The sequence below is a fragment of the Bacillus rossius genome, chromosome 18, assembly GCF_032445375.1.
Source record: "Bacillus rossius redtenbacheri isolate Brsri chromosome 18, Brsri_v3, whole genome shotgun sequence".
NCBI lineage: Eukaryota > Metazoa > Arthropoda > Insecta > Phasmatodea > Bacillidae > Bacillus > Bacillus rossius.
This window is the reverse complement of record NC_086345.1, coordinates 23,605,788-23,620,319: the sequence shown is the minus strand read 5'-3', so window position 1 is coordinate 23,620,319 and position 14,532 is coordinate 23,605,788. Positions and strand designations below refer to the sequence as shown.

Genomic DNA, 14,532 nt, shown 5'->3' with positions numbered 1-14,532 from the left:
AATTACTCCGAAAACACACCTTTTACCCATCTTAACTCTTCTAAAAAGCCTTTTGGAAAACATAATCGAAAATCAATAGTACTTTTCAGCCCTCAGAGGATTCTTAAATGCTTTACGTAAACAGACCCTAACTCGGATTTCTCGAGTAGTTTTTAAATCGCGTTGTTTTTCCTGAAGCTCTGCGCACCGTGTGTGTGCCCGGGTAGGCAGGGGCCTTAATAGTAGTGACGAGAGAATAAAAAAATATAATCAATTAATTCAACATGTGAGCCTCAAAGCAATTTTCAATTTTCCATATTTGTATTTCAAGATTTGGCTTCATTAAAGCACAGTTAAAGTTTTTAATTTTTTATTATAATCCCTTTTTGTTATAATGGGTTTCGGTGATTAGATCATAAATTATTATTTTTTTATCATGTTCAATTATTTTTGCAAAATCTTATTATTATAATAGAATTAGATATTTTTTTGGTTGTGATATTATTTCTTATTCACTTATTTTATTAAGTTTTTTTTAAATTGTAATTTGATCATTTTGGCTAGAGGATCTGTTTATCAATGTAGGTATTATTTTAATTAATTTCTTTTTTTTATTTATTATGTTATTTATAACTTTTTCAATCAGTAATTAATTCAAACTTGCGAGCCTTAAAGCCATTTAAAATTATTTGCATTTGGATTTCAAGATTTGGCTTCATTTAAAGCGTAGTTAACATGGAAATGAAAATCGACAATTAGCTTTCTCGCCCAGGGCAGGGTTGGCATGGCTGGAATGGGATTGACACTCGGGGGACCTGGCTTTCCTGCCCGAGGGAATGAACTGTTTGTTCCCAACGGCCTGAAGAAAGTGCGAGGTGAGATATGAGACGGGGCGTGGAGCAGCGACGGAATGAACTGGTGAGGGGGGAAGCAAACGGGCGCACCCCCAAAGAGACCAACAGGTCACTGAAACGCAACGTCTTCCCGTGTTTCACACTCGCGAAAACCCCAATTTTGACCCCCGCAACAAATCGAACCCCAGACTGCCTTAACCGGGAGGCGAGCGTTCTGACCACTCAACCACACCGCTGCTCCTTAAAGCATAATTATTAATTTTATTGAATCGCTGAAATTAATAGTGACTGGTTGATACGGACAGTTGTTTTTTTTTTCTCGTGAAATCATTGCTGTTTTAGTATCGTATTCATTTTTGGATATGATTACGACTGTAACAAAATTGTAAATAGAGATTATGTTAAAGTCTTTATAAATATAAAGAGTATGTGATCTCTGTCTCAAATACAAATTTCTAACATTAACGTTAATAAAATGGCAAAAAAAAAAAAAAAAAAATTTTTTTTTTTTTTAAAACCAATGTGGAATTTTCTGTTCCTATGTCCCTCCTTAAAATTCTTACTGAATGTTATCTTGATATGGACTATGCAAAAGTTAACCAACAAAAATACTGTGCCAAAGAAACCTTGGTAAGTGTGCTGCATTATTTTCTAAAAGAATAACATCAATAATTAAAGGTCTGCTAGTATTCATAAATTCCAAATTAAATATTTAGTTTTTTGATGTATTAATTAAACATTTCAAATAATTTTTTTATTTTTTATTTATTACTGCAAGTGGCTTCAATCACAAAATATTTTAATCCAACAAGAGTCTCATGTATGAAGTCAATAAGTTTTATACAGAAATGATTAGTTTTCTATTACATAGTGCAACATACTTTTTGATATTTTACAAAACAATCTGTAATTATGACTGACATATATCTCCCTTTTTCATTTCACTGTACACTTCAATTTGTTTAGTAAAATATTTTATGTTTGTGAATATTTTGATATTTTATTCAAAATTCAATTCAAATTATAATAAAAAGGATCCCAGATGCCAGTATATCATACACAGAAATGAGTAAAATTTAAAAAAATTAATATAAATTAGGTATAGTCAAGGCTTTGGTACAAGAGCATTTGTTAATTGTTATTTAAATTTTTTTTTAAAAACATTTAACACACACAAGAAAAAAAATTTGTGTAAAAGAATAGTTTAAAAATATGTATGCAGTGTTTAGCTGACACCAGCAACTTTTGGATACGGTAACATGATCCACAATAAGGTTAACCTATATATGATAAAATGCTCCGATAAAAGAGATAAAGACTTGGAAAAATTACCATCCCCGGCTTTGAACATATGAATTTCGACAAGAAAATTTTATTAAAATACTACTGCCCATCTTGCTAACATTCATCAAACACATTATTAACATTAAAGTTTCACTTTCGTAATTTGCGAAGTTCCGTACGCACCATCTGCCGCAGTTACACATTCCAGTTACAAGCGACTTCCGGTTACTTTCACGAAATCACTCCTACAAAAAAAAATGCTGTATACCGAAAGTTAAGATGTTACGCATTAAAAAAAAAAAAGTTTAACTGAATGTTCAGATTAACTTGAAAGTGTGTGTGTGTGTGAGCAGGGGCGTAGCCAGGGGGGGTTTTAGGGGTTCAACCCCCCCTCCCCCTTTAGTACCAAATATTTAATTAATTTCTTATTCATCACATAAACAAATATCATATTAAAATTAATAAATATTTTACCATCACAATATTTAAATTTAAGTACCGAAAACTGCTAAAATAGCACTATTTTACACCTTAAAATCCAAATTTTCCCCGGGGACGACCTCCGGACCCCCACGCTTAAATAAAGGGGGGGGGGGGGGGGGGCATGCTTATTAACACCCCCCATACACAAATCCTGGCTACGCCACTGTGTGTAAGAGTGTGTGAGTGTGTGAGTGTGAGAGTGTGAGTGCGTGAGTGTGTGTGAGAGTGTGTGAGTGAGTGTGAGAGTGAGTGTGAGAGTGTGTGAGTGAGAGTGAGTGTGTGAGAGTGTGAGTGAGAGTGTGAGTGTGTGAGTGCGTGCGTGTACACGCGCGAGTAGGTGGAAGTCCGACCGGCCGGAGCGCACTCACGACGAGACGTGGGGGTTGTCCCGGATCTTGCAGTGCGGGAGGACGTTGGGCGTCTTGCAGGGCACCACCACCTGGAGCAGGTCCACCGAGCTCCGCATCTTGAGGTAGCCCAGGTACAGCCCGCGGCTCAGTCTTATGCTGCTCACCTGGTGGTAGGTTATCTGCTCCTGCGGGGGAACGAAAAAAAAAAAAAATTGGTCGTCTGTAGTCGGTTTACGGACGATAGTTTGACGTGGCAACGTCATAACAATAACACTGATGAAACGATTGCATACTTTTATGAATGTAATTGAATCATTTTTACTGAATTATCACTATTTTGTGTGGATACAAAGAAGGAGTGAAATGAAATCTACAATTGAATTGATAAATTTACTTTTATTTGCACTCATTAATTCAAATATGTTCATTACTTTAACGAACAGATTATTTTAACTATGACTTTTATACGTGTTTGCTATTTTAACTTCTTCCAATCTGTGTTATTATTCTGTTAAGGATAGGACGATGATGATAGGAAAAGTAGGAAACGAATGGGAGTGTTTCAAGTTTAATGTGCCTCGAAAAAGTCAAATCGATGGTTGTACCAATCGAGTGGAAGAGAGATAGATGCGGCGCAAATGTGCAATGAGCGTAACGGGTCACAGCGTAACGGGGCAATGTGCGTACGGGACACTTTTTTGTGCGTGAAGCCGGCGTTCATTGATTTATTAGACGTTGTCACGTCAAAAAAAAAAACTGCCCGGCTGACGCGATGTCGCCTCTGTCCGTCCACGCGAGACCCCGAGTTCTCGCCATTCAGTCAGGAAACAATGCCGAGGGGTGATAGATGCATAGTATCTGAGGAGATGATTAAAAAAGGGGAGAAGTGAGAGAAAGGGGGAGTACTCCTTGCCAACAGATGAAAGCCCAATAATTAGAGACCGAAAAAATTCGCGGATTCCTTTCGAGACAGGCTGGAATCAAAAACTCGTTTAGCTTAATGCTCGTCAGTGATTGGAAAGCAATCTACCTGAAGGACTCTGAGCCAAAGGCAAACACTCAACAAAAGAAGTATCGAATCATAAGAATCGCAGTAAACAGGTGTCCCGAGTCGGTAGCCAATGACCAGGTGATAGTTAGTTGCCAGAGTACATAGAGAATCGTGGAGTCTATCCTAGTGGTCATTGAAATCGCGAAATGTTCCAGTCCCTACCAATAATATTGTGAGCGTAACATATCAAATAAAATCACTTTATTCATTATTAATATCACATCATTTTTACTCTTTAATTTCATCTTGTCTTCTTCTTGTAAACGCTATGAACACTACTGTTAAAGAGACCCAGAATTTTGCGGATTCATCTAGCACCATGGCGAAAGTCAAAAAAGTCATAGGTGTACTGGACCCATGTTTGCTTTTTTTTTATCGTCTTTTGTCAATCAGCAACTACCCGAAACGCTCACTTCTCTCCTAGGTTGTGCATCGTTGGCTCGGACGCCATGAGCAGAATTTGGGAATGGAAAGAGAATTGAGTGCGTGTTTAAAATAACGCCGTACCTGTACGGACGCCATGAGCAGAATTTGGGAATGGAAAAGAGGATTGTGCGTGTGTTTAAAAAAAAACGCAGTACCTGCACGGACGCCATGAGCAGAATTTGGGAACGGGAAAGAGGATTGAGCGTGCGTGTTTAAAAAAACAAAACGCTGTAACCTGCACGGACGCCATGAGCAGAATTTGGGAACGGGAAAGAGGATTGCGCGCGTGTTTTAAAAAAAAACTGTACCTGCACGGACGCCATAAGCAGAGTTTGGGAATGGAAAAGAGGAATGCGCATGTGTTTTAAAAAAAAAACGGCCCGTACCTGCACGGACGCCATGAGCATGTCGCCGACGTTCAGGTCCTCGTGCGTGGCGAGCTTCCTCTGCACCTTGCTGAGCGGCAGCCAGCGCGAGTTCAGCACGGACACGGCCTTGGGCGAGCGCACGTGGTTGACCGTCGAGATGACGAGCGTGCCGTGGGCGTCCCTCAGCGGCTTGTGGTACAGCTGGCCCAGGTCTTGGATGCACAGCGCCGTCTTGAGACGGGGGGACAAGCAAGTGGAGCGGAGATGCGGCGAAACAAGATCGTACCAACCTTTTTTTCTTTATCTCTACGTGAGATAACGTGGAAGATCCTTAATCCAACACACTGGGTTCGTGACCATGACCAGGGTCGTAGCCAGGGTTTATTTTTAGGGGTTAAACCCCCCCCCCCTCCTTAGCACCAAATCATTAATTAATTTCTTATTCTTCACTCAAACAAATCTCATATTAAAAATTAATAAAAAAAATTTACCATTACAATATTTAAATTTTAAGTACCGAAAACTGCTAAAATAGTGCACTATTTTACACCTTAAAAAATCCATATTTTCCCGGGAGGGGGGGGGGAGGACTCCGGACCCCCCCCCCCCCCCGCCACCCGCTTTAATACGGGGGGGGGTGGGGGGGGGGGTTCCTTCCTAACAACACCCATCCTACACAAACCCTGGCTACGCCACTGACCATGACAGACATGGGATTTTTCTGCATTTCAAAAAAAAAATTTTTATCTAGTTCCAGGTAGATACAAGATTATTTGTAAATTGCGATAAAACCGAAATAACACCGATAATAACAAAAAAAAAAAAGGTATGTCAAAATATACAGAATAACACCGAAATACAAGTTAATTCACCATATCAGCACTGAAATGCAAGTTATATCATGGAATTAAGTAGCATTTAAACCAAAATATTAACTTAAATCATGAAAAAAGGTAACCTTTAAAGGTTATAAATTCCAGATAAAATTTTTTTTTATCAAAGTGCATGGATCAGAAAAATGAATTAGATTTTTTTTTTTTGCACCTCTTGTATTGCATCACTTAAACCACAAATGCTAGCTAATTAATTTTTTTATTGTTCTGAATGTATCTGTTTAAGACCAATTTATTACAAATTATTTGTAAAAAATGCAGCATGTGAATTTTACCATTATTTTGCTGCAGTAAGTATTACAAAAAAGCTTTTATATAAATAAAAAAAATTACACCTACATCCTCTGTTTTAAAAACAAAATTGAACTAAAAATCAAACCATAAAATCTTATCTCTAGTTACAGGCTAATCAGATAAAAACCAATATCGGTCCAATCACAGACTCAATTCTTTAACCAATCCGTTAACCAATATAAAACTGAAACAATATTTTCTGTAAATAATGAAAGTGCAAGAATCCAAAAAACCAATATTAGTAAGTAATTAATTCAGTACCTTAAAAAAATTCTTTAATTAAGAGTATTTTGGTGACAGAAAAATAAAAAAAAAAAAGGATTCTTACTGCATAAAATCTGTGCTAACACAATATGCATTTTGCCTTTTGACTAATCAAGAAACATAACATTCAAGTAGAGTGTTTATAATACATTAAAGCTGGAGTGAAAGATGTCTACATAACTATAATGGATGAAATTGTAGTTTTTTTTCTGCATATTGGTTTTATTAAGTGTTGTTTGCAAAAAATTTTTTTTGCAGAAATACCGGAAAATAGGCGTAGGAATGGGTCTTGGTAAAAAATAGCTATAAAACAATAATCAATTTGAAATGTTGAATTGAACATGCTTGCATGGTCTATACTGCCCATATGTCGGCCTATAGGCATGCATTACCCAAAAAAAAACCTCAATAAAATATACAGAAAAATTTTCCATAAACCAAAGTGTTTTGATGTTTACGTTTTATCAACACATTTCACAGTCACGATTCTGGGCCTTTTCAGTGGAGGGTCTTTTAAATTCAGGGTAGCCCGGGGACAGCCCATGTGTAGAGACCGGAAAAATTCGTGGATTCATTCGGCGACAGGCTAGAATTCAAACACGTAATACCTCTTAGACGATTTTGCTATTATTGGCTTACCATTCATCTGGACGAATCTCAACCAGTTATATAAACCCTTGACCGAAGAAAAGGATCGAATCACGGACGAACCAGCTGGGACGACTTTACAAGTCGGCAGCCGACGAACTACTTGCGTCATTCGCCCCGAGCGTACAGGGAGGGGTATGTGCAGCCCATCCTGAAGGCCTTCGAAACCGCAAATTTATTCCGGTCTTTCTACCCATGCGTGTTGGTTTAAAAAATCAATCTTTAAAAAATTGTTCGGGAATAGGTGATCTGACCTGCCAACATTCAAATTTAAAAAATCATGAGGTCCTTGATAAAAATTTTCAGGCCCATAAATACAGGTTAGATATAAAAAACAACAAATGAGAATCTTTAAATTTAAGTGACATACCTGTATATATGTTACATGGTCTCTGCTTCAAAATTTATTTCAACAAATTATAGGTTGCAGATTTGAATTTTGTTGAACATAATTTAGCGCTGTCGTGTAGTGATCATGGAGGGCCGCAACTAAAAAAGATGTAAAATAACATTCTGCTCGTGTAACACTATTATCACTGTTCACAGCAAAATTAATTTTTTTATTGGAAGCAATACACTTCAAGTGTTAGTTGTGTTTTTTTGTAGCGACATGTTTCACAAATGTCTCCTCTTTCAGTATGCGGGATAGAAAAATCAGCACGGCACACGCTACAAAACGCAAAATTGCTTCATTTACGTGACTCAAGTATTGACGGAAACTCATTACTGTAAGCTTTCGTAAAACTTGTTTTGTAACTTTTACAAACAAAATCTTGGGGCCCCGAAAAATCGTGAGGAAACACTGTTTTGGCGTGAGGGCGTGAGATGGACCTTTAAAATCGTGAGCCTCACACCAAAATCGTGAGGGTTGGCAGGTCTGGGTGATGTTTTCGGTAATGCTCGGCAGACGGCCGGCGGCGAAGCGTCGCCGGGACCTCTCCCCCTCCCCGGGATGCGGGCTGGGAGTTACCTGCATCTGTGCAGCGGCCTGGAGCAGCTTGATCCGGAAGTGGACGGCGGACGAGCTGGGACTGCGTTCCATGTCCTGCCGCAGGGACTTGACGTCGTCCCACGTGCAGGCAACCTGCAAGGGCGAAGGGATGGACACACTGGGCGTCACGACGGGAACAACCGCTGGGGGGACACACACACGCCAGAAGGTGGGTCGCAGAGTATCAACCAGCTACTTTGTAACTGACACACGCCAGTACCAGGCACTGCAAACGAGTACACCATCCAAGTATCAAGTACTTCAGTGTATCAGTTTTATAATTCGCCTGGAACGACAACAAAACCACGGCCAACGTGCGCAGAACCCGATCGCAGATGACGGTCACCTGGGCGGAGCTTGTGGAAAGGGGAAGGGAGCGGCACGACGAAAAAGGGATGAAGAAGGGAAATAATGCAGGGGTGGAAAACGCAGGGGAAGGCGTTGAAGGAGAGGCGCAGAGCGAAATTGTTACGAGTCGTTTTGTTTCTCGTCCCACGTCAAAGTACGCTCAGTGCGCAGTGCGCGCTTCTTGCGAAGACTGAAGACTCAGATTACGGAAAGGCGTGGAAAGAGAACACCGATACCTTTTTTCGACTACGAAGAATGTTGAATGAGAAAACTTGATACCTTTTTACGAAGAGCGTGGAAAGGGAAAACTGATACCTTTTTACGCTGGTGATGACGGCACGGAGGATGTGTAACCTGTAACGAGAATGCTGATACCTTGTTGCTTCCTGTGACCGCTACTGCTGTAGCTGATACAGAAGTATCAGCTACTTGTAACCAGTACATTACTATATCAGTATCAGGTTGGAACAGATACCAAAAATTGCTGTAACAACCCACCTCTAACACATGTGCTCACCGGGCGAAACATCAGGAACGAGAGATCCCCCGTCTCGACCGTTACCCGCCGAACATTTTTTTTTGGACGTGATAACGTCTTATAAATTCGATGGAACGCCGGCTCTGCACGCACGAAAAAAAACCTCGACCCATTGTCACGTTCCCGCCTGAGCCGAGGGTGCGAGAAACCGGCCCAACCACCGTGCGAAGAAAATCTTCTGTTAATATCAAACAGGTTTAAAGGCGGGCCTTTTTAAAAGCAGCAATTTAATAAAATTTGGTTTATTCGTCCAATTTCGTCATTTCAAATTAACAATTTTACTGATGTTGATTTGATTTTAGTTGTTTTTCTATAACTTATTGTTTCGTGATTATATTTAAAACAAATTATTTAAATTAAATTTGCAAAAAAACTGTAAAAAAATATTTCAAAATTAAAAAGTATGCAGTTTTTCATCAATGTTTTCTTATGACGTTATCACGTAAAATTATCGTCCGTAAACCGACTTTACAGACAACGCTCTTTTTTTTCAGTGGTAACTATTCCAGCCCAATACACCCTTCAAGATGAAACTGCCTGATTAGTGTCATGTGCATTTTGGCACTTCTGGTTAACTTTCTCTGTTTAACTCTCCCACTTCTGCAAGGGTAAAATATAAACATTTCCTACATATCTCCACCACAACTGCTTGGCAATATTTTTTTTTTCTCCTGATAAATGGTTGAAAACCCGAACAGAGACTCTTAACGGGCAAGAATGCAATCTGAAGCTTCTTCCGAGAGACCGGGGATAAAAGGACATGATAGCTGTATCTTCCATAACATCGACAGTAGTAGACTCGTTTAAAAACACATTTTCAGTTGTGATGCTTATCCTTGCTGAAACAGATCGTAAATTGCTCATCTCAACTAACACCCTATCCCCTGTGATGACGCGTATATTTTACTTCTTCTTGCTTTCGAGAGAACAGCGCTGCAGCTTGACTCAGTTCAAAAGTCAAATTCATTTTGCTCTTTTTTTTTTTTTTAAGTATATTTTAATGCTGTTTGGATATAGATCTGCAGAATTACGTTTTATGAAGAATCAGTCTTCATTTGCGATGGTTTTATATATGCTGCTAGTTACTTCAAGACATAATCATGTCTAATTTCTTCAAGAATAAGGATTTATTTTTGTTTTTCAGTAAAAATTAACAAAATTAAATTATCTGACAACACACAAATACATTGGTAACTATAAAAATTTCTAAAAACTACAAAATTATATCCCAGGAAATAAAATTGTAAGACTAATTTGGGGAAAAAAAATGGAATGTATTAATCGAAAACTAATTTACTGTAGCTTGTACATGCAATGAGATTAAAATTTGGAACTTCCATTCAGTCAGCCTGTTTTATCCGTTTTATGATATATAAGTAAATTAAGCAGTTAGTAGGGGAGAGGCGGCTAGTATGGCCCACTTAAGTAAAAATGACAATAACATAATAAATTACAGAAATAATTGTGCAACACTCTGTAACAAGAATACGTGACACATTTACTTTACAACTATGATGAAACATAAACTCAAATTCATAAAACATTACATATTTTGTATCATTTCATGAATGTATGCATTCACCATTAAGCGGTTGATGTAGGGTAGTATGGCCCATAACATAAAGCCATACCATATTAATGGAATAAAACACATTTTAAGGTACAGAAGTGCTAAAACACTGTACATTGTTTACAAATGAAGCCATTACTTAAGCAATTAAGTGTTACGTTTACAATAGTCGCAGTAGTAATACAAAGTATTATCAATATCTGCACAAAGTTCATGTGCCCACCCTTCACATGTACGACACTGAATCCAATTTTCAACTAAATATTCACCACAAACAATACAGTCAACATTTTCACCATTCGCTAAGTCCGATGAACCCTCAAAATGAGAGTTATGCTGTTTACTTTTCGTCTTTACCATCATTAACACATTTGATTTAGTTTTTGCTCCTTTTGAATGTCCTGGCTGATCTCTCTGTTATTTTTCCAATTTTAGTTGGGTTTTTTTTCTGAGCTTCTTCTTTTCTGATTTCTGTGTTTTTCTTTTCTATAAGTGCATCTTTTATTGGAGTTGAGGTCATAATCTCACTTCTTTCTGCCTTCCTCTTACGACTTGTCAGTCTTTTATCACTACACGATGGTAGAGGAGACAATTTTTGGAGGTTTTTCACAAACTCGGAACAGCTAACACTAAGATGTGAATGTGTGTGTAGTTTCAAAGAAGTCTCAACAATTAGTAGAACAGCTGATACTTCAGGCACCCTCGATGTATCAGGAGAAAGCACAGCAGACATCGGAACAGCAGCTACAGCAGAAGTTCCAGAAAGCGATGGTACTGCAGCTGGGTCGCCAGGCACCCTTGATGGATCAGGAAAAGACACTGCAGATGTTTGAACTACAACAGTTGCAGAAGTTCCAGTAGTTGATAGAACAGCTAATAGGCCTACGTCAGTCGTCCTCGATGGCTGAGGAGATGTCATGGTAGAGGTTTGGACAGCAACTGCAGCTGAAGTTTCAGGTGTGATTGATTTCGAGTGGCTGAGTGATATGTTGGTTAACTCACTGCCTATGAAGTCCAAATCAGTGAATATTTGTGAATTCCAGGGATATATTACTGTGCATCTGAAGCCATTTTCTGCTATTTCCAAACGGCTGGCTTGCCTGTATGCATCTGCGACCAATTTTGCGATGTCATATTCGTTTATCTTGAGTCCAGGATTGGCCCTCATCCACAAACTGCAAGCGACTTGGTAGGCACTCTGGGATACTTAGCATATGAACATGGTTTTCACGTGCATACATGATGACATCTTGTTCCTTGTGGCTGCTGTGCCCATCCAGGATAAGTAAAACTGGATCATTTAAAGTAGGCTTTGTAAATGAAACAAAATGTTTCAGCCATGACAAAAATGCTGGACCATTCATCCATCAGGTGGGGGTTGGGAAATGGCTACTTTCTGTAGGAGCACCAATCATTAGTCGATCATTTATTATCTTCCGGGGGAATATAAAAAGAGGTAGTATGAAATGACCTGTTGCACTCATACAAACATGAGTGTTACTGTGCGACCTTTCTCCCCCAAAGTCATTTTCCCAACTTGGCACTTTCCTTTAACTGAAATCGCCATCTAATTTTCGTGAACGCATGTAACCCCTGTTTCATCTGCGTTATACATTTTAGATGGACGAAAAGAATAGTCTTCTTGAAGCTTCGTAAGTTGATCGAAAAATCTTTCAACTTGGGGTTTGTTAAAACCTACTGATCGCATTAAGCTAGTTGATTGTAGTTTCCGATAACTTAGCTCGGGTTGTCGTTTCATGAAATCCATATAAAAATATTTCCCCGAATTTACTTTCCCTGTTGAATCTATGAGGCAACTTCAAACTTTCTGCTAGTTCGTATGCAAGCTTTAGGAATTCATGTCTCGATAATGGCATAAGTCATGCATCCAAATCTTTCATATGCCTTACAAGCTCGTTTTCATACATCTCATCAAAAATTACTTTGAAGCTTCCAAGCTGAGGTTTAATTTCCACTTGCGATTTTGTTCTTACAGCCAAAATTTTTCTTCGTAAAGTGGTTCTAGGAACATTATGACGTTCTGCTGCTGCCCGAACCGCTATTTTGTTTTCCAAAACATCTTGCACAGCTGATTTCATCGCATCTTCAGACCATTCTCCTCGCCCTTCTCCAGCGGACTTCTTCTTAAATTTAGGCATCGTCCCTGTAATGAATTAGGCCTAAATGAAATCAGCATGGGCTATGAATAAACACTGCCCGATAATAAAAGTTTAAATTTTCTAACTTTTTCTAACTGCAATTTACCGAAAATTAATGTCTTAAAAAATTTGTCCCTGGAATACTGAATCATTCTGCATATTATTTTCAGACTTAATAAACATTCTGAACAAAAAAACTGTTAGGGACAAAAGAAAACATAGTCTGAAGTAAACCAAAAGCAAGGTAAAGATTTTCTTAATTCGTAACAGCCTTAATTTTGAAATAAAATACAAACTGCGCTCATTTAAAGGGGTCAAGAATTTGATATTAACTATTTTTGGTATAACTTGCGACTCTAAAATATGTTTTTATGTCCATTAACTTTGGATATGCACTGATATTTTAATGGCCCATACTACCCGCACATAGCATGGTCCATACTACCCGATCGACATTACTGGAAAAAAAATAGCGCTTAACTTAAAGGAACGAAAATATATCTTTAAAAGTCTGGGGATATTCCCTACACATAGTGCACTACAATCACAAGTTAAAGTGATAGTTAAAATCCTTACCTATTTCCACTCAGTTAATCTCAAAAGTTATTCGAAACAGCAGCCGAAACGAGTAAAACACACAAAAAAAAGTTTCTTCTGACGCACAGCAATGACAACTACCAACAGTTTGCAAACAGTACACAGGCGTGGGCTCTGCATACACACCTCTGTACCGTGCTGTTATATAGCGGCAGGGGCGTAGCCAGGGGGGGGTTTTAGGGGTTCAAACCCCCCCCTTAGCACCAAATCTTTAATTAATTTCTTATTCATCACTGAAACAAATTTCATATTAAAATTAATAAAATTTTTACCATTACAATATTTTAATTTAAGTACCGAAAACTGCTATAATAGCACTATTTTACACCTTAAAATCCAAATTTTCCCGGGGGAGGACCCCCGGACCCCCCGCTTTAATACGGGGGGGGGGGGGGGGGGGCGCATGCTTCTTAACACCCCCCATACACAAATCCTGGCTACGCCACTGTATAGCGGCAAGTGTGTGAACTAATGACTGGGCCATACTACCCGACGGGCCGTACTACCCGCCACTCCCCTAACGATCTTTATTTTAATCTAGCCCTATAGCTGTTGGTAAAAAATATATATAAATGAAGAAAAGCATTTCATTCTGTCATAAAAAGATGTACGACAAACGAAAACATTGGATAACATTATTATTTATTTCGTTTTATTTTTGAAAGACCTTCAATGGAATTATACTGGTAAATGAATACACAACAGCATATATGTGACTAAGCAAACAGTTTTGAGGTATAAAGACAAGCAGATGGCTACATGCAGAAGTTTTAAAGTAAATATGAATGATGAATAAGTACGGAGTCCTTTCATGCATTGGAAAGCTGGTAACTACAGTTTCACGTAACTCTTGCATAAAACAATTCTCATAAGCCTGCTGCGACCAAAAACTAAAAAAAAAAAAATCAGTTCCCATGACATTATAAATTTTATCTCTAGTAGCTAGCACAGGTCAAATTAATTTTTTACCTTCATGAGCCAATGGAAATCATTGTATATACAACTAGGATATGTCTCGTCGACTTCTATGACTGGAAGGAAATCTTCATTGGTTACGAGCACCTTGTCTTCGTGATAAAGTAGGCAAGCCAGGAAAACACCTCTGAAACCAAAAATATAGCCTCAAACAATTTAAGAATGCACGGACTTTAAAAACAGTACATAAACATATGAAAAAGAGTAGTTAGTCTTTCAAGCAAAGCCTTAATGAAAAGAAAAAAAAAAAAAAAATTCTGAAAGTAAAATACACAGTAATAACACCAACACGATCTTAAGTAAATTTGGCATTTCCAGAATTAATACAATTTCAACTGAATGCACAGTAAATGGATCCTTTCACTAGCTGAAGCTTTTACAAAATACTATTTACTTCCCTTATACAATGGAATCCCGACAATCTGAAAAGATGGGACCAGACCCTTCTTGGATCAACAAA

At 38.3% G+C, this 14,532-nt stretch overlaps 1 protein-coding gene and 1 long non-coding RNA gene across 3 annotated transcripts in view; both read right to left on the bottom strand.

Moving 5' to 3' along the window:
* The window catches only part of LOC134541339 (ankyrin repeat and fibronectin type-III domain-containing protein 1), a 121,904-nt gene that overhangs the window by 29,247 nt on the left and 78,125 nt on the right, over nucleotides 1-14,532 (bottom strand). For both annotated transcript variants that reach the window (XM_063384760.1, XM_063384759.1), the window contains exons 9-12: nucleotides 14,067-14,199; nucleotides 7,865-7,978; nucleotides 4,814-5,026; nucleotides 2,969-3,135 (exon numbers count right to left, since the gene is read on the bottom strand). In XM_063384760.1, coding sequence (XP_063240830.1) covers nucleotides 2,969-3,135; nucleotides 4,814-5,026; nucleotides 7,865-7,978; nucleotides 14,067-14,199 — 627 coding nt within the window. The remainder of the gene's footprint in view (nucleotides 1-2,968; nucleotides 3,136-4,813; nucleotides 5,027-7,864; nucleotides 7,979-14,066; nucleotides 14,200-14,532) is intronic.
* LOC134541147 (uncharacterized) lies at nucleotides 9,746-13,385 on the bottom strand. Its single transcript, XR_010076558.1, has 2 exons — nucleotides 13,077-13,385; nucleotides 9,746-12,505 (listed from the first exon to the last, which is right to left on the bottom strand). It is a non-coding gene; the product is annotated as an uncharacterized LOC134541147 (long non-coding RNA).